This window comes from Penicillium expansum, assembly GCF_000769745.1.
Source record: "Penicillium expansum strain MD-8 chromosome Unknown contig268, whole genome shotgun sequence".
In the NCBI taxonomy this organism is placed as follows: domain Eukaryota; kingdom Fungi; phylum Ascomycota; class Eurotiomycetes; order Eurotiales; family Aspergillaceae; genus Penicillium; species Penicillium expansum.
This window is the reverse complement of record NW_015971324.1, coordinates 573,545-595,624: the sequence shown is the minus strand read 5'-3', so window position 1 is coordinate 595,624 and position 22,080 is coordinate 573,545. Positions and strand designations below refer to the sequence as shown.

Sequence of the window (22,080 nt, the reverse complement as noted above, 5' to 3'; positions counted from 1 at the left end):
GATCAGCACAGTAGTATGTATCTCGGTGGAGATAGAAGTAAAGAAGGCTTGGCTATAATACGTACATAATTCATATACTCCGTACTAAGAGTTTAGTGCAAAGTCGGTCAAGTCAACGAAGGCATTTCATTCAGATCCAGCCTTGTGTAAGATGCACACCGTGTTTGTCTGTGTTGCAACTCATACCTAACGAGGACATCGGAGGCCCCTGCAGATCGAACGTCGATTGGAGGAAATGTAGTGATATCTGTACCCGTATCTCGAACAAATAAAAACATGCATGTGCTTCGGCATAAATTGCACGTCCTAAGTTGTAGATAAAAAAATATTGAGGGCATAGGATCCGAGCCGAGGCATTCGTGACGACAACCCCGGACACATGCCAAAAAGAACACTTCCGTATTCGCCATTAATTCTTAGTTTCATTGTAAAGCAATTAAAGGAATTAAAGGAATTAAATATTAATTTAACAATTAACAATTCTGTCTAAAGAGACTAATACCAAAAGGAATTCGTCAATGACCTAGCCAGCCGCAAACGTACTCCTTTTTCTCAACGTCTCCCCAAACTTCCACAAAAACACTGGCGCCGGCACCCCGATGACAATAGCCACGAATGCCAACAGACTGTTCCCCCACCCATAGTTCAAAGCACTATACATATACGGTGCGAAAAGTGGAAACCCAAACCCAGCGAGCGAGCGCAGGAATGCACCAGCAGCAAGCGCGCTAGCTGCGAACCGTGTATAGGTATCAACCATATAAGTCTGGATACACTGGAAGGCAATAATGTTGCCAGTACCAAATAGTACAGCACCGATGTTCGGCGCGATCCAATGGCAGTGGTATTGAGCGGTCCAGCCGTAGATGAACAAGCCAGCGGGGATAAAGAAGGCGCCGACAAAGAGCAGTGGGACGCGGAACTCCGGTTTTCCGACACCGGCATTGCGAGCCTTGAGGCGGCGATAAATGCGGTCGTTGAGCGGGGCACATATCTGCGAGCCGAGCCAAAAGCCCAGTCCAAGAGAGATGTAGTTCAGGCCGCCGATACCGGTCGATTCATTGTAGTAGTTTGGGCTTGTCCAGAGAGTGGGGAATGTTGAGAGCACGAGGTACATGATTCCATAAATGTAGGCCATGAATAGGGCGAGGACTTGGACGATTGGCTGAGTGAAGAGGAGGCGGAAGGGTCGGATGAGCGAGCTGCGCAGGACTTCGGGTAGGGTCTTATTTTGGCGCTCTGCTTCTGTTTGGTAGGATTCGTCGCCAGTTTCCTTGCGCAGGCGGACAGCGCGGTCGAGGAGGATTTTCGGGCCGTAGCTCTCGCGTAGGAAAAAGAGACCCATCAATTGGATCAGACCGTCAGTTATTGAGGTTGCGTAGAACACCCAGCGCCAGGTTGTGTTTTCAGCGATAAAGCCTCCTGCGATGGGGCCGAGGGCTGGGCCCAGAAGTGGTGCAAGACTGTAAATTGCGATTCCCTTTCCGCGCTCTTCGGCCCGGAAACAATCCGAGAGGACTCCGCCGCCGATCTAGATGCCGTTAGATATAAGCTTTCCTTGGGGGGAGTCTTCCGGCTTGGCTTACTGCTAGCGGGGCGCTGCCTCCTAGTCCAGCAAAGAATCGGCAGACGATCATTTGGACTTTTGTTTGTGATACAGCACACCCAATATTGAAAACAAGGAAGAAGAGGTTGGCGAGCTGGAGAACGATGGTTCGGCCGTATATCTCTGATAGTGGTCCGAGGAATAATGGGCCAACAGCGTAGGCCAGAACGAAGATTGAGAGCATAAGTTGTGAGACTACCTCATCCGTGACTTTGAGGTCCGCTGCTAGTGACGGCAGTGCCGGCGCAACCATTGACGAAGAGACAGGCGAGATAAATGTGAATAGTGACACGGTGATTACAGCAGCCCATTTCTTCTTGTTGCTCCAGTTTTTCGGGTTTTCGGGGTCTTCAGGGCCGTCCCAATTTACCTATACAACTTAATACCGAGTGCAGATTTAGGAGTATGGGGCAACCTACTAGTTTTGGGTCGTGACGAGACCGGCTTGATTTTGCCGTCCTCGATTTTTCAAGTTCGGGCTGCGCAGCAACGGCTTTTTCTAGATCCAGATCGCGCTCGTTCACAATCCCGTTCCGGATTTCCTGGATAGTGTCGGGCTTCTGCTCGTTTTCGATGGACGCTTCACCATAGTTAGACCCATCGTCGCTGTGGTATACAGACTGGTCATTGAGATGTCGTCCCGAATAAACTCGATCTACCTGGGTCATTCCCGGGTTGGACAAAGACCGTAACCTAGTCCTCAGAGAACCAGCCAAGCTCTGAGATCTTGACTGCGTTCTTAATGCCTGAAACTCGGAATCGGTACTGGATATTGATGTCGACCGTGATCTGGTCGAGCCAGATTCTTTATGGGCTGACATTATCGATGCTCATACGGAGAACTAATCAACAATATGATTGGGGAAACGAAAGAAAAAAAATATATATGCAAGGCCAACTAAATGGGCACGCGACACTGGGTCCCTAGAAAAAAAAAATGAACCAGACTGCAACAGCGGGGAACGTTTTTATATCAAATCAATAGTCACAAACATTAGACAGGCAGTCGGCATAATTTGACCGTTACGAACGGCGATAAAGCAAAAAGGCCCTTAACACCGCCAGAAGAAAACCCACAGGGTCTCCAATTTGCAACATTGAGCATAGTGATTGGCTGGTACTTAAAGCTTGACACGAGGGTGACCCCTGGCCAGACCCCATTTGCCCCCCTGTTTGTCCCAAATTTTGCTGAATACCGGCGGCCTGACCCGTCTTGAGTTGCCATTAGGGCATTGTCCATGCGGAAAGAAACCTGAAACCTGATATTTGTGGCTCAATTTCAGCCTCAGGTGTCGATTATCGGGTCTTCGGCACATTGGTCACGTGCATTAACCGATCGCCAGTGCTATATACCGTATTAGGATACCGGTATATGGGTTCCCCCGGTTCCGTGAGTTTTTCATTGGCTGACATCTCCAGCGCTGTATTGCCCAGGTGGTTTATGTCCGCTACATACATCCATGGATAGTAACCCCCGGAGTTATGCAGCCTCAACTCGCTCGGGGATTTACTGGTGACACTATATGTACGGGGCGCTTTCTTCGGATGTCCGATTTATAGTGCAGTGTTTTTATTCTAGACCGCCGGTTTATAGTGCATGACTGTCACCCAATTCTTTCTTGTTTTGGTACCTGTTTTTCTGAGAGGACTGAATGGACAAAGCGAAGCTTGGACCCAACAGCTTTGAATTACGTGGTAACCCGTCTGATATTCTAATATACCGACGCAGTTGAGTATACAGCGAAGTATATGTCGAGCGTCAAATTTGCTGTCTAGGTGTCAAATCAACTTCAGATGTCCAATTCCAGCTATGAGGTTCATTTCATGCTCACATCTTGAGTCTGGTCGTGGACTGATTAGTCTCCTTCCAATTGTTGCAGGATCTAACATCAGTTGATAACATCTTTCTTCAGCGCACAGCTATTTCAAGCTAGATGACTTTTGGGTACTGGGGAAGAACCAGGAACTGGCCTCGATATTTCCCTAGAAATATTTCGTGATAGTCTGTGCTCGAGTGTTGTATATAACGATACAAGAATAGTCGGCCGCGTTTGCGGCCTTGTGATGTCTTTTTAGTTGGTCTTTCTAGCTGGTATTTTTTTATTAGTCTTTTTAAATGTCTTTTTAGCTGGTGCTTTTATATGTATATGTAGGCGGTAAAAAAAAGCATACTTTGTGCAAGCGACTTTTCTGTGTATAACCTGTGACCATCTGGCATGAGGAAATTGAGGTCCAGGGCGTTCTAGATAAATGCAATACCGTGATGATGAATCATATGTTGCCGAACGAACCTTGAGATATATCATCGAAAGAAATTAAATTATTAATGTTTTGCCTCTTTAAATGTATAAAAAGTAGATTGGCCGGGAGTTCTAGGGTTACCCCACACTTTCTTATCAGCTCTGCCCCGAGATAGGATTGGCGCCGAGATCCCCTAATAATTGCCTGCCCAGGTGCCTTCTTCTGATCTCCTTAACTCAAATATGCCGCCGGATCGACGTGTGCAGCGAATCGTCCGAGTAAGAACTGGTTGTTTGACCTGCAGGCGTCGCAAGAAGAAATGTGACGAGACACGTCCAATATGTGCTGGCTGTCAGCGCAATGACCTGGCCTGCCAGTGGCCCCATGTTCCTGGCAAGAGAGATCCCAGCCATGAGGACGAAGCTCAAGTATCTGCGACAGATGAGTCCCGACCGAATATTTTCGATGCCATTGAGCAGCTCGATGAAATCTCGATGCCTAGGAGTCCCTTATCGCAACGCGCCCCATCTGTTTCATCGAGTTCAGGGCACTCGGTGACTACTGGAGAGCAGTTTGAAAACACGATAGTGCATGAGGAGCCTAACAATCAACGCCGATTATCAACAGCTACCGGGACTACCCCTATCAGTGATGCTCTTGTCACTTCTGTTTCAATAAGAAATGCGTTGCCGCGCAGCCTATCCATGCTGCCTGGCTATGATGCCGAGTCTTATCAGCTTCTCAGTCATTACCTAGCCACCACGGCCGACTGCATGGCAAATGGATCCACGCCCGTCAACCCCTTTCTAGTACAGATTGTACCCCTGGCATTTTCCAGCGACTTACTACTGCAGCTGGTAATCACTCAAAGCGCCGCTCACCGCGCGTTTCGATCTCGGGATGAATCGGATACAATTGCCCACAGTCACTACACAAAGGCCCTCCAGCATTTCCGTCGTGGGGTAACGGACTTTATCGACGGGAAAGAATCGAACCCTCTCATGCTCCTAGTGGGGGCACTTCTGATGTGTTTTACTGAGGTAGGAAATTTATGATCCAAAAATAATGTGTTCAATAATCTAACAAAACTAGACAGCAAAGGGTGATATGAACGGGACAATATTCGACCACTTATCCGCCGCGAACTCTCTGCTAGTCAAATTGCTTGCCCAGAGCGACTCGGCAGTTCCACGAGACTTGAAAGATTTCGTCATCGAATACTACACCTATACTGCGACTGTCAGCATGATCTCAATCGATGCTCGCTTTAGCGGTCAGCTTTTCTTGAACTTGGATCTGGAACAACGGTCGCGCGAATTACTTCGGACCCAGTACGTGGGTAACTTGTGCGGTTGCTGGCTGGAACTGTTGTTGCTGATCCCGTGCATCTTCGATCTCGGCCGACAGTGGATCATGGATGACACCCAGGCAGTCGTTCCAACAGCTGATGATATTGCCATGTTTGCATCCATACAATCCCAGATCATACGCTGGTCACCTTATCCCAATGTCGGGACGGAGGTCCGTCTGGCTGGGTTAATCTTCCAAGAAGCCATACTCATTTATCTGTACACCTCCCTAGGTGGCTTCCAATACACCAAAGATGGAATGTATAATGGCATGGTGGAAAACTCAGTGACAGAAGCCATGTCATACCTGGGTGAGCTGTCGCCCAGTGCGCGCATCAACTCCGGCCTTTGTTGGCCGATCGCTCTAGTGGGCTCATGCCTTCTCAACCCCGATCAACAGGACTGTCTACGACGACGATTGAATGCTATGATCGAGAAATTTGGTCTTGGAAATATGCATCGAACACTTCTACTCCTCGAAGCAATGTGGCGATCACCTGCTTCCGAGGCCGGGCCATGGAATATTTGTCGAGCAATGCAGGAAAACCAAATATGGATCTCATTTGCGTGATGTTGATCGTCATTCTGTTACTCATATTATGTACAAACTAGCAAATACGCCATCCATTCATGCAGCCAAGTTCTTCGGTGCTTCCGTCGCCGGGCCCTCAGGCGTAACATATGCCTTTGTCAGGCCACCATCAACGACGAAGTCAGTGGCGTTCACGAAACTGCTCTCGTCGCTAGCAAGGAAGATCACCGCATGGGCCTGTTCAATCGCCTCGCCAAACCGACCGGTAGGGAAATGCACCTCACGACGGAAGCGCTTCTCCTTATCGTCACCAAGCCAATCCTGCAACAGAGGCGTGCTATTTGAATGTCAGTTTCATGAAAGGTTTCAACCGGAAAAGGGCAAAATATCAACATACTTAAGAGGTGCAGGGCAAAGCGAGTTGAATCGGAAACCCTCGCGGGCATGAACAATACCCAGTTCCCGGGTCATTGCCAATACGGCACCCTTGCTAGCAGTATACGCCAACTGCGGCGTCGCAGCCCCAACCAGCGCAACCATACTAGCAGTATTGATCACGCTAGCGCTCTTCTTGCCATGCCTTCGGAATGCGCGCACAGCATGCTTTGAGCCATACCACACACCCTTCACATTGATATTCATTGTGCGATCCCAGATATCCTCGGGACACTCTTCCGAATCTCCGTCCTTGGGGTGCATGATTCCGGCATTATTGAAGATGATATCCAGTCCACCCCACGCATCGAGATGAGCAACTGCTGCTTCGACCTGGGATTCGTTCGACACATCGACGACTTTGATTTCGACTTTTCCGGTGCGGGTTGAGGCGGGCACGACACTATTCACCTTGGACAGGGCTTTGTTCAGGCCTGCATCACTAATGTCGGCCATCAGGACGGAGGCGCCTTCGCGGAGCATGAGAATTGTGGTTTCGAGGCCGATACCTCTGCTTTTCGTTAGTTGCGTCTTTTATTGCTTTGTTGGTCATAGGTGGATAGAGGTACATACCCAGCTGCACCGGTGACGATGGCATTCTTGCCTTCAAGACGTCCGACCATTTTGATATTGTGTTGTGTGTGATAGGAGAGAAGGGGTCGGGGAGAATAGAACAGTGTGCTGATGCAGGTTGAGTGGTTGATAAGAATAAATAAATAAAACTACAGAGGGTAGGCCCTTGGTAAAGGCCTGAATTTATACCATTTCCAATCTCCACAGTCTATATTAAACAATCTCCATACCGGAGCAGCTTCCACCGTTATCTAGCCCACATGGTAAATCAGACCCAACCACGCGATTCAACGCGCTACAATCCCCCCTTCCACCCTTTTCAAATAATCTCCACGAGTATGAGTTCAAAGCTCTATCGCGCTCCTACTACCCCGCCGGCGCGGTGAGCTCATTATGCGGGGCATGAGGGGTAGCTGTTAGGTAGATCTCCAACCACTCAGGGGCATGAAGCAGTTTCATTGACTATCTTTGGTGGGGTTTCGGAGTTAAGGAAGCGCGGTCCGGGACCGCGCTATAGTGGGGCTTTTTGGATGAGCTTCATACAATATGTCGAGAATAACGTAAGGAGTACTCCGTAGACGTCCATGGATTTTGACACGCTCGTGTGTTACTCTCGGTTACAATCTTATGAGTTGGCTTTGGTGGGCTCTTAAGGTTAAAGTTGTACGACATAGGGGACATGCTCGGATATAGTTGGATAGAATGATTGATATTGAAATTTATTGAATTATTCCAGACTATAACACTATCTAATCATCTTCAAAACTGTCCACTCATGCTGAGCCATCCTTGATGTGGTAGCTCTTTAGCTTCACGAATCCATCGTATCCTCGTGGGCCAAGAGTGCATCCCAAACCTGATGTCTTCCAGCCGATCCAGGCAAGGTCCTAATTTCCAATATTAGCATTAAGGAATCAATAGCAAATTGAGTTAGAAATTGTCAAAGTGTCTTACCGGGCTTGGATAGTCACAGCGGTTAATGAACACTGTCCCAGCCTCGATGCGATCAATCAACTCCTCTCCGCGAGTGATATCCTTCGTCCAGACGCTCGCCGTCAGACCATAATCACTGTCATTCATCAATGTAACAGCTTCGTCATCGCTAGAGACCTTCATGATTGGCATCACAGGACCAAAAGTCTCTTCCTTCATCGTAGCCATGGTATGGTTGACATTGGTCAAAACAACCGGAGAAACAAAGTTACCCTTTTGGATCTCAGGGTTGCTCGCCACCTCAAAACTTAGGTTCTGAGGAGTAGAGTTGACAGCTCCTTTAGCAATTGCATCCTTGACGTGAGCAGTAATCTTCTCCACGGCCTGCGTTGAGATGACAGGGCCTGTGGTTGTGCTCTGATCCTGCGGATCACCAAGCTTATACCTGATTTGAATGTCAGAGAGGTATTTTCTTCAAGACGTAATCCAACTCACGATTTCAGCTCCTCTTGCACAGCGCAAACAAATTCGTCGTAAATCTTCTCATGCACATATACCCGTTCGATGGAACAGCAACTCTGCCCCGAATTGAAAACAGCTCCGTCCACAAGTTGCTCTGCAACGTGCTTTACGTCGACATCCGGACGAACATATGCAGGATCATTTCCGCCAAGCTCGAGGTTGACGGGCTTGATGTGATGGGCGGTTGCCTCCCTAAGTCTGATCCCACCTGCAGTTGATCCGGTAAATGAGACAGACTGGATCTCGGGAATCTGTGCTACCTGGTCCAAAACATCCAGATTTCCAATGTGGATGATCTGAAGGACCTGAGGTGGGAGCCCTGCCTCAGTAAAGACCTCGAGTAGTCTATTTCCAAATAGCGGGGTCTGTGGTGAAGGGCGCAGGATAACGCTGTTACCAGCAAGAAGCGCTGGAACAAGAGCATTGACAGTAGTCAAGTAAGGATACTATCATATTGATCAGCAAATCTGAGTACACTCTAATAATAGTATTCGCTCACATTCCAAGCACTCGCAATAAGCACTGGTCCTACGGGAACACGCTTAACCGTTCGCCGGAAGCCGGCTTCTGGCCGACCAGGGAGATCGGACAGGCTATCTTCGGCAATATCCATCAAGTATTCGGCGCGCAGACGCATGGTGTTGATCTCAGATGCACAGTACCGAATGGGTCGCCCCATTTGGGCAGTCAGTTCTCTAGCCAAATCATCGCGGCGCTGCTCAATAATGTCTAGTGCTCGTTTCACAATGCTTTTCCGATCCTCCAGAGAGGTTGTTCTGTAGGACTCAAAGGCTTGCTTTGAGGCAGCAGCAACTTTAATAGCTTCATTGAGTGAAGTACCAGGCTGGTCAAAAATGACCTCGTGCGTCGAAGGGCAGATAGTACGAATTTGGTTTGACATAGCGTAGGTTGTGTATTTGGTCTGGGATAAAAAAGAGTGGAATCCCGAAGGTGGGGAGAGGAGGACTTTATAGCGCGGAGCCGGTGCCGCGGTTGATCTGATAGCTTATCTTATTATTATTATTATTATTATTCTACATACATCTATACATTTATATGTATGGATACATGGGATACATCTATGGACTATTATTCCTTTTTATCTCAATCTTGTAACAATAGTGTTTTATTTTGTATTAGCTCAAACTATTTGGTCTTCGCATCTACAATGAATCTTGCAATTGCCTTCGCTATCAACCACCCGTCATGAGAATCACCCACTCGGGATAACCCACTGTTATACAGTTCATCATCAAAGATCCCATTATCATGTCTGGCTTCGAGGAGGCATGACATGATACCTTCATTGTATTCCGGGTGTCCTTGTACCGATAGCACTTGCTTGGGCAAGTAAAGACCCTGAACTTCACATTTTGGACTTGAAGCGAGATTCGCGAAACCGACTGGAGAATCAAAGACAATATCCCGGTGCATTTGTTGAATGCTCTGTATTTAATCAGAACCTCCCTCATTCGAGCTTGTTCGGTTGTTTCTTCACTTACCAGCGTATCCTTTCCAAACAGTTTCTTCCCGGCCTCAGTCAGGGTGAGCTTCTCAACCGAAATCTCCCATCCAGCTTCGTTTCTGCCAACTCGGGCTCCCAGCGCCCGAGCAAGAATCTGATGGCCGAAGCAAATCCCAACTACAGGCTTCTTGTGTGTTAAAACGGTCTCACGAACGTTGGTTGTAAGGTCGCGGATCCATTGATCATCACCCCAGGCATCGTGTTCTACCAAGTAATATTAGTTGCATCATTCGGATATTGAAATTGCTGGTAACGTACTGCTTCCAGTAAGAAGAACTGCGTCAACCTTCTCTAGATCAAGAAATCGGTTGTTGTCCACCATCTGATGCTCACTAAATCCCACCGTAATATCTCCAAAATCCTTGGATATTTCCAAGTCTTTGAAGGCTTGCCTCAAAAGTTCTTGGAATATTGTGAAGTAGTCGCCATACTGTCTGAGAACAGGCTGGATAGGCGTGTCACACACGAGGATGGCGACGTGAATGCGAATGGAGGATGTCATACTGGAGATGTGTACTTCCGCTTTAGATTCACAATGAACAATGAACCCATCTATTACCAATTTAATCTCAAGTCCGACTTTCAAGTTTTGTATAATTCCGACACGAGGATAAGCGCGCTATCTACTGAACCCCACAGCGCGGACCGCGGAGCATCTCCGAAAATCCGATCATAGCTTCACTCATGAGATCCATTGTTTTTACGTGTAAATAATTATTGCACGCTATCGGCTGCACCGCGCGGGATTATTTTTGACCTGAGAGATGCGGCGCGGCATTAATTTGGACCACATGTTGGACCCGCAGCCTCACAATCCACTATTCGCGCGAATTGTATAAAATCACAGGGGCCAGCGAAATGTCTCTTTCAATTCAAACCCCAACTGTTGGACTCATTTAGTTAGTCCTCCTGCCATTGTTGAAATTCTATCAGAATGACTACACCCACCATGATCACCGTCGAATCACTTTCCACCCTTCTCGCAGACGACATCAAGGTCAAAGTCGCCGGTATCGACAGCGATGGAGTGCTTCGTGGCAAGGTCATGGCCAAGGAGAAGTTCCTTGGGATTGCGGAGAAGGGGTTTGGCTTCAGCTCAGCTCTTTTCGGTTGGGATATGCACGATATGCTATGGACAACCGATGCACGGGTCGCACCCCCGGAATCAGGGTACGCAGACTTCCTGGCTGTTCCAGATCTGAACTCGTTCCGCCGTCTGCCGTGGGAAGAAAATATCCCTTTCTTTCTAGTCCGATTCCTTGATGATGAGCGCCCAGTTTCTGCGGATGGGAGGAGTATGCTGAGGAGTTTGTGTGATAAGCTTGCAGGGGAGGGGCTTCATGCTTTAGCTGGAGGTAAGTTGCGGGAAAGTCTAGCAAAGGAATCTAAAATGCTGATACCAGACAGTCGAACTTGAATTTATGAATTTCCAGACTCCCTCCGAAGACGGATACGGCAGTGCAGGCTCCCAGCATCCCAACCTCGCTACTTTCCTAGAGAAAAATGCCCCTAGTGCCCTGCGACCAATTACAGCTGGAATGTTCTGCTATAGCTCAACGCGACCGGTTGTAAACAAGAAGTATTTCTACGATATTTTCAATACCAGTGCGGAGATCAACTGCGGCATTGAAGGGTGGCACACTGAGGGCGGGCCCGGTGTGTATGAAGCAGTATGTCATCTATCCAGGTCATTTGAACTCCTCTAATACTTTACATAGGCCTTGAAGGTTTCCGAGATAAGTGAAATGGCAGACAAAGTGGCATTATTCAAGTGAGTGCCGCGAATACCACAAATCATCTGTTCCTTTCAGAGCTAACAAGGCGACAGACTCTTGACCAAATCCTTGGGTGTTGACCACGGCATTACACCATGCTTCATGGCTAAGCCCATGCAAGGCATGCCAGGCAGCTCGGGACACATCCATATCTCACTTGCAGACAATGATGGGAAGAACCTGTTTGCAAGGGAGACACCCGAGGCAAACCCTCAATGGTCGGACATCGCACACCTCTCCGAAACAGGACGTCATTTCCTCGCCGGGCTTCTGGATGCTCTGCCAGATATTATGCCACTGTTTGCGCCGACTGTGAACTCATACAAGCGCCTCGTTGAGAACTACTGGGCACCAGTGCACATTAGCTGGGGACTCGAGGACCGGATTGCCTCGATCCGTCTTATTACGCCACCAGTATGCAAGCCAGGTGCTACTCGCTTTGAAGTACGCATTCCTGGGGCTGATCTGCATCCCCATTACGCGCTGAGTGTTATCCTTGCAGCGGGCTGGAGGGGTGTACAGAAGAAGCTTGAGATCAAGGTCCCACCGATGTCTGCACGCGCCCCAGGGGACCGTCCAGAGCTTCTGCCCAATACTCTAGACAAGGCTTTAGACCGTTTTTCAGCCCCGGAAAGCATCGCGCGGGAGATTCTGAGTTCGGAGTTCGTAGATTACTTCACAGCCACAAGACAGCATGAATTGGGTCTTTGGAGAGAGGCTGTGACTGATTGGTAAGTCGGAAATACTGTGGCACATATGAATGCAAGACTAACGCTTTTATAGGGAGTTTAAGCGATATATTGAAATAGTGTAAATTTGTAAATTATTGTTGAGCGTTGCGAACCAAATTCATTCCATGACTAGGTATGCATATATGCCAGGTCTAAATCTCCGAATTATCTTTCAAATACATCAAAATTTACTCTCATTGCACCTGTTCGGACTTGACCGATTAAAATTGATTGGTTTTTTAAACAATGATATCTAGTAAAGAGGAGACAGGAAGTCTGTTTAGTCCATAGTGAGCTAATTTGGATATTTGGTACATACCTGAGCCCTGCCCCGATAAACTCACCCGTATAGCCCCCCGGAAGTGCATATCCAGTGCATCACATAGTTATCTCTATGTATAGATAACTGTTATTGGGATAAAGTCCGAGAAAAGGCCGCTTAGTATGGAACTACCTAGGTCCCCATGTCTGCTTATGGTCTCACAACCAATAAAGTCTTTCGTACTTGTGCATGTTTCTGCATGTCATAGGCTTGTACCGAATAAAATTAAAACCCATCGGGAACAAACCACACAGACTACTTTATCACCTTTTTTTGTCCAAATAATTCCCATGAGCCTACCCTCATGCATTCAATCTCTTATTCAGAGGGCTATAGATGCAGCCCTAGAGAAATGCGCTAAGGCTTTTAGGTTTCAGGGTGCTTAGGCCGCCCACGTGATGATCGGCAGAAACACCGGGGCTCATCCGGGGGGTTGATGCCCCAGCCTGAACCTACATGTCTACTCATGTGTATATGTACATAGCCATCAATTTATAAAGGCATTTTGTTCGCAAAGCCAGCGCGATGGCTTCGAACCTTCCTCTCCCTCTCCCACCGCGCACCCCCACTCCGCCAGCGGACGATGAATATGCCTCCCAGATCAACTCAGGGATACCCATCGATCGCAATTCCCTATCGCCGCTTAAGGCTTCCTTTCCGAAGGGTATCATGGATGCCGAAAGTAGAGATATGTTGAGCCCCACGAATTCCTCTTTCAATCTGGCAACCTCGCCTGAAGATGCAGAGACGCCGATCGAGAATGGTTCGGGCGACATGTCCTCCGCCGGGCCATTCAATTTCAATACTACTGTTATGGCGAAGAGCCCAGTGATCAAATCGGTGAGATGAACTGCACTGATGACCTATGGTGGCGGGGTGCTAACTTGTTACCTCGTGTTGCAGAACATGGGACAACGTCGTGGCCACAAATACAAACACAGTAGCATCTCGCACCAGATCTTCCTCGAACCTCCTCCTCGCGCGCCACTAGCCCTCCCTAACTCCCTGCCTATGCCAACACTGAAAGAATGCCGATCTAGCATGTCGAGGGACCAAAAGACTCGCTTCTGGTGGAGTTTATGCCATATGTTCGTTGCGGCGTACACGCTCTGGACTGCACACGGGTCCCTGGCCATGACAGCATTATCGCATCTGATTCTCTTTGATTCACTCGGGGCTCTTCTGTGTGTTGCAGTCGATGTGCTGGGCAATTTTGAGGTTTGGAAGAGATCGACTATCCGCCACCCGTTCGGCCTTGAACGTGCAGAAGTTCTAGCCGGATTCGCAATGGCTGTGCTTCTTTTGTTTATGGGAATGGATCTCATCTCCCACAATCTGCAACATTTCCTTGAAAAGGCCGGTCATGAGCCTCATCATCAGCATGACCATGATCGGGTTTCTCTGGGTAGTGTGGACGTGACTGCAGTTCTAGCTATTTCATCGACGCTTGTGTCAGCAATTGGTCTCAAGAACCATGCTCGAATTGGGAAGGCTATGCGATTTGGGTATATCCAATCTCTCCCATCGGTCTTGAGCAACCCGTCTCACTTCCTCACCCTCTCTTGTTCAGCTCTGCTACTGCTTTTGCCTCTGGTCTCGATCCGGATCTATGATTGGCTAGATAAGCTCCTGTCTGGCACCATTGCCTTCTCAATGTGCTTCCTAGGAACTCGCTTGGTGAAGACTCTAGGATCCATGCTTCTCATGTCCTACTCCGGCCAAGGAGTTTCTGATGTCATCAAGGATATTGAAGCCGATGCTGCTGTATTTGGCATTGATGACGCTCGATTCTGGCAGGTCCATTATGGGCTATGTATGGCAAACCTGAAGCTCCGAGTCAATGGTTCCGAGGATAATCTTGTCCGGCTACGGGAGAAGATATCCAGCTTGATTCGCAACAGGTTGGGGGGTGGGTATGGCACTGGGGGTCAAAAATGGGAGGTATCTTTGCAATTCACGATTGAGCGTGCATGATCTCTTTAATTTCGATGGCTGATGTCTTATTTGTTCAGCTGTGCATATGTCTTCCTGGTTCTAAGGGATACCCCTGTATATTATGAACGTTTACTTCATAGCCAACATAGATGCTTCCAGGTTCAAAAATTAGTGTTCGGGGCTATCTCACTAACGAATGTGCAGTAATATGTAAGAACCCAAGTGGAAACCTCATGATATTACTCTCAGGTCCAGTTTGCACATCCTTCACATTATACCTACATACGACCTAGTATATATAGCCCAGGTGGTATATAATAGTCAAGAACAACGTCAAATTTTGTCTTGATGAGACAAAGGCCCTAGGTTCGCTTCCCTTAGGGCCAAAGAAGTCTGTAGCCTGATTGCCAGTTAGGCCATGTACGGCTGAGAACCCACCTGCCCCATCTTTCTTCCAATAACTACCTAAATGCCTGGGACTAAGTTGGAAATACGATGTGGTTTTCTGTGTTGGATTATAGATGAGTTTCTTGGTGCAAAAGAGCAGCAGATGATGGATGTTTCTGAACGGTACAAAACATTATGCTATGAAGTATAATATCATGGGAGACATAGCCCAGGAAGTACTCGGTAATACCACGGAGATATCTGTGAATCAAAGCCGAGTAAGAATACATAAGAAAAAACAGACAGCAAAAGAATGTAGGTATCTATCGCCAGGTCAAGGGCGACAATAGAATCCAACACGGCAGTCCCGACAGTCATCATTTCTTGGATACCAATTTTTCCACCTCCTAGAAACCCGCACAAGCCAACTTGAAGGAGACAAAGCCAGGGTCCAGGATGTCAGGGATGCACTGGCCCTCGGCAAAGGGGCTGTGGTTGAAAGGCAGGAAGTGCACAGGCTCGCCAGAGCAGCCTTCGTTGTTCCAGATGATCACGCCTTGGCAGAAGGCAGTGTCCTTGGTGTCCAAGCGAGCCTTGAAGGCATAGTTGTTAATGCTCCAGTCACGGTTGACAGTGGTCTTGTCGCAAGTCGCGGGAGTGACGGCCACATCAACAGAGAACTTGGGTTCTCCGAGTGTGGGATAGCCAATATCACACTTCTCCCAGGACTGGAAACTGACGCTAGCGACAGGGAAGCCGGCGTAGACAGTCATGGCAAAGGTTGCCGCGGTGGCAAGGGTCTGTGGTGTGTTAGCAAGTTGTATAGGTCAAGTATATATGGTAGAAAGGTGGAATTACCTTAGAGAAGTGCATCTTGTTCAAGGATTGTGTTTGTTTGGTAAAGAAAGTGATTCTCCGGTTAGGAAAGGCGTTAAAGAGAGTTTCGGTCTGAATATTTAACTTGGGGTAAATAATGGGGAACTGGGTCTCATGGTATTTAAGAAGCAATGGCACGCGATGATCATCATGGTCGTGTAAACATAGTGTCAAAACACATCCTCTTTGAGCATGTGGAATGTAGGAGTTTAATCAAGTATTTAGTATTTGCAACAAGGAAGCAAAAGCCCTGGAGGGAAGGGGAAAAGGGTTAGAATGGGAGATCAAACCAGTCTTGGCAGGTAAATGTTGATCTCTCACAAGAATGAAGCATAGGTTTCTTAAAGGGCCAAATAATCTCTTCGGTTTGATTGTAGACTTAATTGCAGTACTCCGTAATTCTAACCTGATTCCATACAATTGTCAATTGCGCTTGACTGGTACCTGTTTTGTCTTAGGGCGGGATATCTAGTAAGCTATAGATGTATATTCCCAGCTCGAGCGTTCAGCACAAGTATCAACTACGAAGGATTTGAGAAATAAGAGATATGAGCATTAAATCAAGGTATCACATGTATATATTTCTTGAGAACTCTCACCGGGGATCATACGCCACCTCTCCCATCAACAAGAAACTCTCCACGGAAATGCCTCTCCATTCCTTCTTCCCATCCAACCATTTTGAAGAATTCAGGCTTGAAACTAATGACTTTCTTCCACTCTCGTATCAACCGACGCCAGTAGCACACCTCCGCCGCAGGACTGAGATACCTCTCGCGGAAAATTTGAACGCCTTTATCCGCAATTCGTTGAGCCTCATCATCATGAGAAAAAAGATGCTGCATTTATCGCTCCAAATGTGACCAGTCACGCTTCACTTGGACAAAGTTTTGCTCCGGTCCTGACAACTTCATAAGATGGTAGTAGTGCTGGGTCCACTCTAGCTCGTACGAAACAAAAGTTGTATATAGCTGAGATTTCCGAGGTGTTTTTAAAGCATGATTTCGAGCTTGAACTAGATTTAGGAATTCATCTGAACAATAAACAATGAATCCGTGTGCTTTCGAAAAGCAAGTGAGGGGAATATAGTGGCCTTCTAAGTTAGGTGTTAGGTAGCCCAGGTGGTGGTGATAGCACTGATAGGGATATTCCCAACAAGAATCCCGGCCATATACTTGAAAACACTCCCAAACTTTCTCTTGATGAGGCATGTAACATCCCGGGCTTAGATTTTGCTTGGGACCAAAATAGTCCGTAGTCCAGTGGCTTGTTGGGCCGTGTAATGCCAGGAATCTATACAACTCGCCACAGGATATTCCTGGCTTGAAGCATGGGGCGTGGGATCCCTCGATAGATATATATATGGGTATATATACGTAGACCGCTTCAAATTTCCTTGGATGAACGCTTCTTATTACGCCATAACTAGAAGATAGCCATGCAGTTAGGTGGACTAGACACTCCCCGGGTGCAGTTCAACGGACTACTCGAGATAAAGAAACTCCAACGACCCAAACGCTTGCACGTCGCAGCCAACTCCTCCAAATCAAACATCTCCCCAATAGGAATACCCCACCCAGCCAGAAGATGATGATGCAAATCAAACTCCGGGTTCAGAGTTGGGTAAACTTCAAAGCTAACAGCATCGGACGCAACAGCCGCAAAATGATTATCCCATATAAAGCGTAGCACCCGCTCACTCTGTTCGATTCCAGCATGCTGCGGCATACCCTGTTGACTATAAGCCACCCGATCTTCGGCCGACATCCGCTCCCACGTCCCAGGCAGACCAACCCGCAAGAAAAAGACATCGCCCTTCTGGAATTTGATGTTACATTCGCGCGCGATCTCCTGAACCTCGTCAAGTGAGATCATATGTCGGCTTAGCGCGTTTACGCTAATGCCCTTCTTCTCCGCGTAGGAGACGTAGTCAATCAGCACGCCGCGCCCAGCAATGCCCTTCTTTGCCCAAAACCCGATGCCAATCCGCGACGAGTTCTCGTCAAGAATTTCCTTTGCGGTCGTGCCACCATAGAAGAGGCGTCGGTCTTGGTCTTCTGGTGTTGGGGCTGGCGCATTGTGGTGTCGGAGGCCGTCCCACTGGGAGGATTGCTGTGGGTTGAAGTGGTATTCGTCGTCGAAAGCGACGCCCTCGGCGACCCATTTGACACGGTGCTCGAATGATTTGCGGCCGAACCCTAATTTCTCCAGTCGTGAGTCTTATGGTTTCTTGTTTGATCCGATAGTCAAGTGCTCTTATTTTACCTGGTGGGCTCAAATTCTCCATGTTCCAGTTTAAGCATACCCGCTCGCCAGACTGGATTTGTGTTCGCGCAGCTTGAGCAACTAGCTCGGGCGTTAGAAGGCGGAGCATTCCCAGTCCTTCCTCTTCTGACCCTGCAGCCCCAGGCCAAAACCGACGCTTGTCGGGGAGATCATCGAATGTCTCTGGGAGATTGGGAATACCAGACATGGTTCGGGGTAGAGGAGATCGAAGAAGCAGATTAGCTGAACGACTTCAAGGCTTCAATTTAACACAAGCTAATCTATGTAGTGAAATCGACCACGCTAGATACATTGGTTGAGAAGTATACCCCTCACCTCGGAGGAAGTCCGGTCCCTTGACGTGGGTATGACCCGAGCAATGAGCAATGAGAGGTCATTGCCAATTTAGTCGAATCAACCAGTCCTTTGCCTAGGCTTGTTCAGGATTTGACTCGGTCAATTTGGTGTGACTCAGGACCCAGAACTTGACATCCAGCGTGTCTATGAGTAAATACAAGTCGCCATTGAGATACTAACAGAATAAGCAGATGCCACCTGGGCAGATTTGAGCAACTCTCCGAGACTTACCGACTGAGCTGTTGTAGATATTGAGTTATGGTGCAATGGACGCAAATCCGGAAGGCCTAGCTAGTACCCAGGGCCCTCCCACAGCTTCCTCTGTATCTCTGTATCCCAGGAATCTAGATCACTCTAGACCCTTCACGTTCCTTGTCAACCTGCAAACCACAATGAGTGCTATGCATGACTATACTATAATATGTATGAAGTCTCTATAATCCCCTGGTTGGAGTTGGTAATATCGTCAGATCCAGATCACCTATTTTCTACCCAAAAAGATTGTTACCAAAGGATCATATTGTATGCATATAGAAGCTACAGAAAGGAAAGAGTAAAATACAGGGTGATCGCCAGAAGAGCACAGCAAGCAAACAAGTTACATGTCATCCAGGTCATCATTAGCGTTCGAGCCACGCTTTTGCATATCTGACATCTCATATTCTTCCTTTCGAGAGGAAGACCCAGCATGCTCCCCAGCCGACATCGCAATCGCCTGACGGCCAGTGTCGGAGGATTCGAGGAACTCGCGCAGGCGGCGCTTGCCTTCCACCAGAGCTTGCTGAGAGGCGGCCTCGGTCATCTTCAGCATCGGACCCCAGAGGTTGAGCTGGAAGGTGATGTATGCGCCAATGGCAAACGCAAATAGCAGGATAAAGTAAGCTGGGTTGCGCAGGACTAGAGAGCACGTCAGTATAAATATGAAAATGAAGAATTCCTCAATGAAAACTTACCGGCCCAGATTTCGTTCCAGCCTAAAGCCAGCAATAAACCGTAGAAATACAAAGGGACCTGTGTCATACCGCCGATGGCACTCCGCTTGGCCTCGACGTAGACACCGTCGGCGGCCTTCTTAAATCGTACTGTGAGCTCTTGGCGCTTCGTATCGCTTAGAATTGTCATCTCTTCTTCCAAACTCTTGCCCTCGTGTTCATCCACACCTCCAATGGGGGCCAGATCCTCCTCATCCGCAGGTGTCGCGGTGCTTGGAGTATGTCCAATCCATCGGTCAAGCGGGGGTGGGGCAGTAGTCCTTTCCAGGCGGAAACGAGACAGAAGAGGAATCACCGTCAAGGTAGACTCGCGAGCACGGGTGTAAATTCCCTCGATGTCATCAGTAGGGCGCCAGATGCGGGGCACACCGGCTTCGTCATAACGGAACTTGTCCTCGAAGTTTTCCCGAAGCTTGAGGAGCAAGTTGCCCTCAATCATCTCCTCTTCAATCTTGGCGCGGAGAACACTCCAAGACTTACGGCGCAGTCGCCAAAGACCAACATCAACCTCATCAATGCTTGCATCGAAGCTGCTCGCACGGTCCGTGAATCTACGCTCGGCGTCAAGGACAGTCTCTTCAAACAAGTTCCAGATCCGATCCCAGAAGTCCTTCTCGGTAGTCTTCTCTCCGTTCTCGGGAGCACCACCGCCAGCTCTTCCGGACCCGAGGGCATTGAACTCAAGGCCAACAGATTCGCCCAGACGAGATTGAACCCACCGCTCGACGCGGGTGGCCAGACGTCTCATTTCATCGCGACGCAGTCGGGCACTGACCTCAGCCAATTCTTTCTTGTACAAAGAAAGCTCTTGCTTGTAGTTGCTCCAAGAAGCTCCATCCACCAATGTAGAGCGAGCAACTTCCTCGAACTTCTCCAATGAAGACTGGGCCTCCTTGGTAACGATTTCGGCGAAGTCGTAGCTACCGCCCTTCTTCTGGCCATCCTTCACAGCAGCACTCACTGAATCACCGAAGTCGCGAATTCCAGACTTGTGAGCTGCCGACAGCTGGCCATGGAAAAGTGCCTTGAGGCGGGTATCGACCTTGGTTTGAAGCTCAACGCTTTTCCGTTGGTAAACACCCTTGTGGTATCGGCTGGCTTCCGTCTCAAAGCTCTTGAGGGTCTTGACGCGCGCAGCACGCATGGCGACACCAAGTCCCCCTAGGACCTCGGGCGCACCGACGCGCACGGACTCGGCCTGCTTATCTTCAAATGCGATAATCGCCTCATCGAAGCCGATCATTACCTCGCGCAAAATTTCGTCACAACGGAATTGCGCAAGCAGCTCCTGCTGTGTGGGCAAATCCAAATCCTTATTGTTGACGATTTGATCCCAAATTCCCTCCGCATAATGTGAGAATCCGTCAGCCGGGATGCGGCGATGGTACTCGGGGAGGAAGACTCCTCCTTCGGAGAACTCGCCCTTAAGGGCATCTCTCTTTGGGTCTCGGTGACCTTCCCGGAAACGCAAGCCAAGCTTCTTTGTCTCCGTCAAAAACTGGTCCGGTTGATAACCCTTGTGCGGCAGTCCGTAGAATTGGAAATCAAAGTAGTCGTGAATCGTCGACTTCTCTAGGCCCGCAGGTTTCGATATAGTGTCCCAGAGACGGGATAGGTCTTCCAATAATGTCTTCTGCAGGTTCTTAAGTGGTGTGTTACCGATGAAATCACGAATGACGAAGAATAGGAGGGACCGATGGGTGGTACTGTAGAGCGATTAGCATCCAAAGCGCATAGACAAGGAGACGATCGTAAGAATACATACTGTTTATCCTTTAGGAACAGTTGTAAGTTGACTTCGAACACGGTCTTCAACAACCCCATGTTGGCTCCCTGATACAACCCCACCTGGTGTTCCCAGATGTTGACAATAAGAACCTCGCTCGTCGCAAGCGCAAAAAGCGCACTCTTACGCTCGAAATCCTGATCCTCGCCTCTCTCGCGACCGTCAGTTCCCTCCACGTCCATGACCAAGATGTTATCAGCCATGCGCTCCGCCGCGCCAGCTTCGCCCTGCTTCTTGTTGTTCGACAGCCAGATACCCTTGGTCGTTTGCCTTCTCTCCAGCTCGGACATCACGGAAAACTCGGTGCCGAACAGATAGTTGAGCAGTGTGGACTTTCCGGTGGATTGCGAACCAAACACGGAGATGAGATGGTAATTGAAACCGGCCGTCGTGACGTTCTCAAGGGACAAATATTTGGATAAATTGGGACTATATTGATGCGATCAGCATTCAAGCCTCATAATTAGATGAGCCTGGCAGAGAGAGGTGGCCATTCATACTTGAACTCCTTATTCCCATCAATCACCTGCACGCCATGCTCATAGGAGGCAGCATCGCCTTCAGCGCCGACCGAAGCAAAGTGGCCATTTGATAGAATCGGCGGCGCAGTTGGACTCCTTTCCAACCCCGAGGGGCGTCGTTCAGTCATGGTTATCTGCCTCTGGTCTGTATGTTGGGGTAGGGGGGGGGGAGGTGTTGAGGTGGCAATAGCGAGTTAGAATGGCAAAGATATACTAGGATCTAGAGAACCATGCAACTGGAAAAAGCGCAACAGACTAATCAAACGGGAAAATGGGAAGAAATCAGAGATCACACGATTGTTTCACGGGTTCATTGAGATGATCAGTTCCGAGTCGATGCTGGGGAAAACAGTCTTACATAAACCCCCCTTTAACCCCCCGGGGCAACGTCACTTCTAGACCACTCTGGATGTTTGA

At 48.5% G+C, this 22,080-nt stretch overlaps 9 protein-coding genes across 9 annotated transcripts; 3 read left to right on the top strand and 6 right to left on the bottom strand.

The window, feature by feature from the left end:
- Nucleotides 1-523: 523 nt before the first annotated feature.
- On the bottom strand, nt 524-2,274 carry PEX2_079150 (MFS transporter; the record flags this gene model as incomplete). The annotated part of the gene is made up of 3 exons (XM_016745185.1): nt 524-1,531; nt 1,587-1,976; nt 2,026-2,274. The coding sequence occupies 3 exons, from the start codon at nt 2,272-2,274 to the stop codon at nt 524-526; spliced, it is 1,647 nt and encodes a 548-aa protein (XP_016598103.1).
- Nucleotides 2,275-4,089: 1,815 nt separating this feature from the next.
- On the top strand, nt 4,090-5,767 carry PEX2_079140 (fungal specific transcription factor domain-containing protein; the record flags this gene model as incomplete). Its single annotated transcript, XM_016745184.1, has 3 exons — nt 4,090-4,125; nt 4,225-4,887; nt 4,940-5,767. 3 exons carry the CDS (start codon nt 4,090-4,092, stop codon nt 5,765-5,767), a joined length of 1,527 nt encoding a protein of 508 aa, XP_016598102.1.
- A 57-nt stretch (nt 5,768-5,824) lies between these two features.
- On the bottom strand, nt 5,825-6,786 carry PEX2_079130 (oxidoreductase, short-chain dehydrogenase/reductase family; the record flags this gene model as incomplete). Its single annotated transcript, XM_016745183.1, has 3 exons — nt 5,825-6,065; nt 6,126-6,674; nt 6,737-6,786. The coding sequence occupies 3 exons, from the start codon at nt 6,784-6,786 to the stop codon at nt 5,825-5,827; spliced, it is 840 nt and encodes a 279-aa protein (XP_016598101.1).
- Nucleotides 6,787-7,509: 723 nt separating this feature from the next.
- Nucleotides 7,510-10,218, bottom strand: PEX2_079120 (Aldehyde dehydrogenase, C-terminal; the record flags this gene model as incomplete). Its single annotated transcript, XM_016745182.1, has 7 exons — nt 7,510-7,623; nt 7,691-8,114; nt 8,165-8,637; nt 8,691-9,196; nt 9,427-9,637; nt 9,694-9,920; nt 9,975-10,218. The coding sequence occupies 7 exons, from the start codon at nt 10,216-10,218 to the stop codon at nt 7,510-7,512; spliced, it is 2,199 nt and encodes a 732-aa protein (XP_016598100.1).
- Nucleotides 10,219-10,650: 432 nt separating this feature from the next.
- On the top strand, nt 10,651-12,305 carry PEX2_079110 (glutamine synthetase family protein; the record flags this gene model as incomplete). Its single annotated transcript, XM_016745181.1, has 5 exons — nt 10,651-11,071; nt 11,124-11,386; nt 11,435-11,487; nt 11,545-12,222; nt 12,275-12,305. 5 exons carry the CDS (start codon nt 10,651-10,653, stop codon nt 12,303-12,305), a joined length of 1,446 nt encoding a protein of 481 aa, XP_016598099.1.
- A 764-nt stretch (nt 12,306-13,069) lies between these two features.
- PEX2_079100 (cation efflux family protein family) lies at nt 13,070-14,518 on the top strand (the record flags this gene model as incomplete). The annotated part of the gene is made up of 2 exons (XM_016745180.1): nt 13,070-13,384; nt 13,448-14,518. 2 exons carry the CDS (start codon nt 13,070-13,072, stop codon nt 14,516-14,518), a joined length of 1,386 nt encoding a protein of 461 aa, XP_016598098.1.
- A 755-nt stretch (nt 14,519-15,273) lies between these two features.
- ccpA lies at nt 15,274-15,739 on the bottom strand (the record flags this gene model as incomplete). Its single annotated transcript, XM_016745179.1, has 2 exons — nt 15,274-15,666; nt 15,725-15,739. The coding sequence occupies 2 exons, from the start codon at nt 15,737-15,739 to the stop codon at nt 15,274-15,276; spliced, it is 408 nt and encodes a 135-aa protein (XP_016598097.1).
- A 1,428-nt stretch (nt 15,740-17,167) lies between these two features.
- On the bottom strand, nt 17,168-18,215 carry PEX2_079080 (uncharacterized protein; the record flags this gene model as incomplete). The annotated part of the gene is made up of 2 exons (XM_016745178.1): nt 17,168-17,940; nt 18,008-18,215. The coding sequence occupies 2 exons, from the start codon at nt 18,213-18,215 to the stop codon at nt 17,168-17,170; spliced, it is 981 nt and encodes a 326-aa protein (XP_016598096.1).
- A 747-nt stretch (nt 18,216-18,962) lies between these two features.
- Nucleotides 18,963-21,791, bottom strand: sey1 (dynamin-like GTPase SEY1; the record flags this gene model as incomplete). Its single annotated transcript, XM_016745177.1, has 4 exons — nt 18,963-19,261; nt 19,318-21,062; nt 21,122-21,571; nt 21,643-21,791. 4 exons carry the CDS (start codon nt 21,789-21,791, stop codon nt 18,963-18,965), a joined length of 2,643 nt encoding a protein of 880 aa, XP_016598095.1.
- Nucleotides 21,792-22,080: the final 289 nt, after the last annotated feature.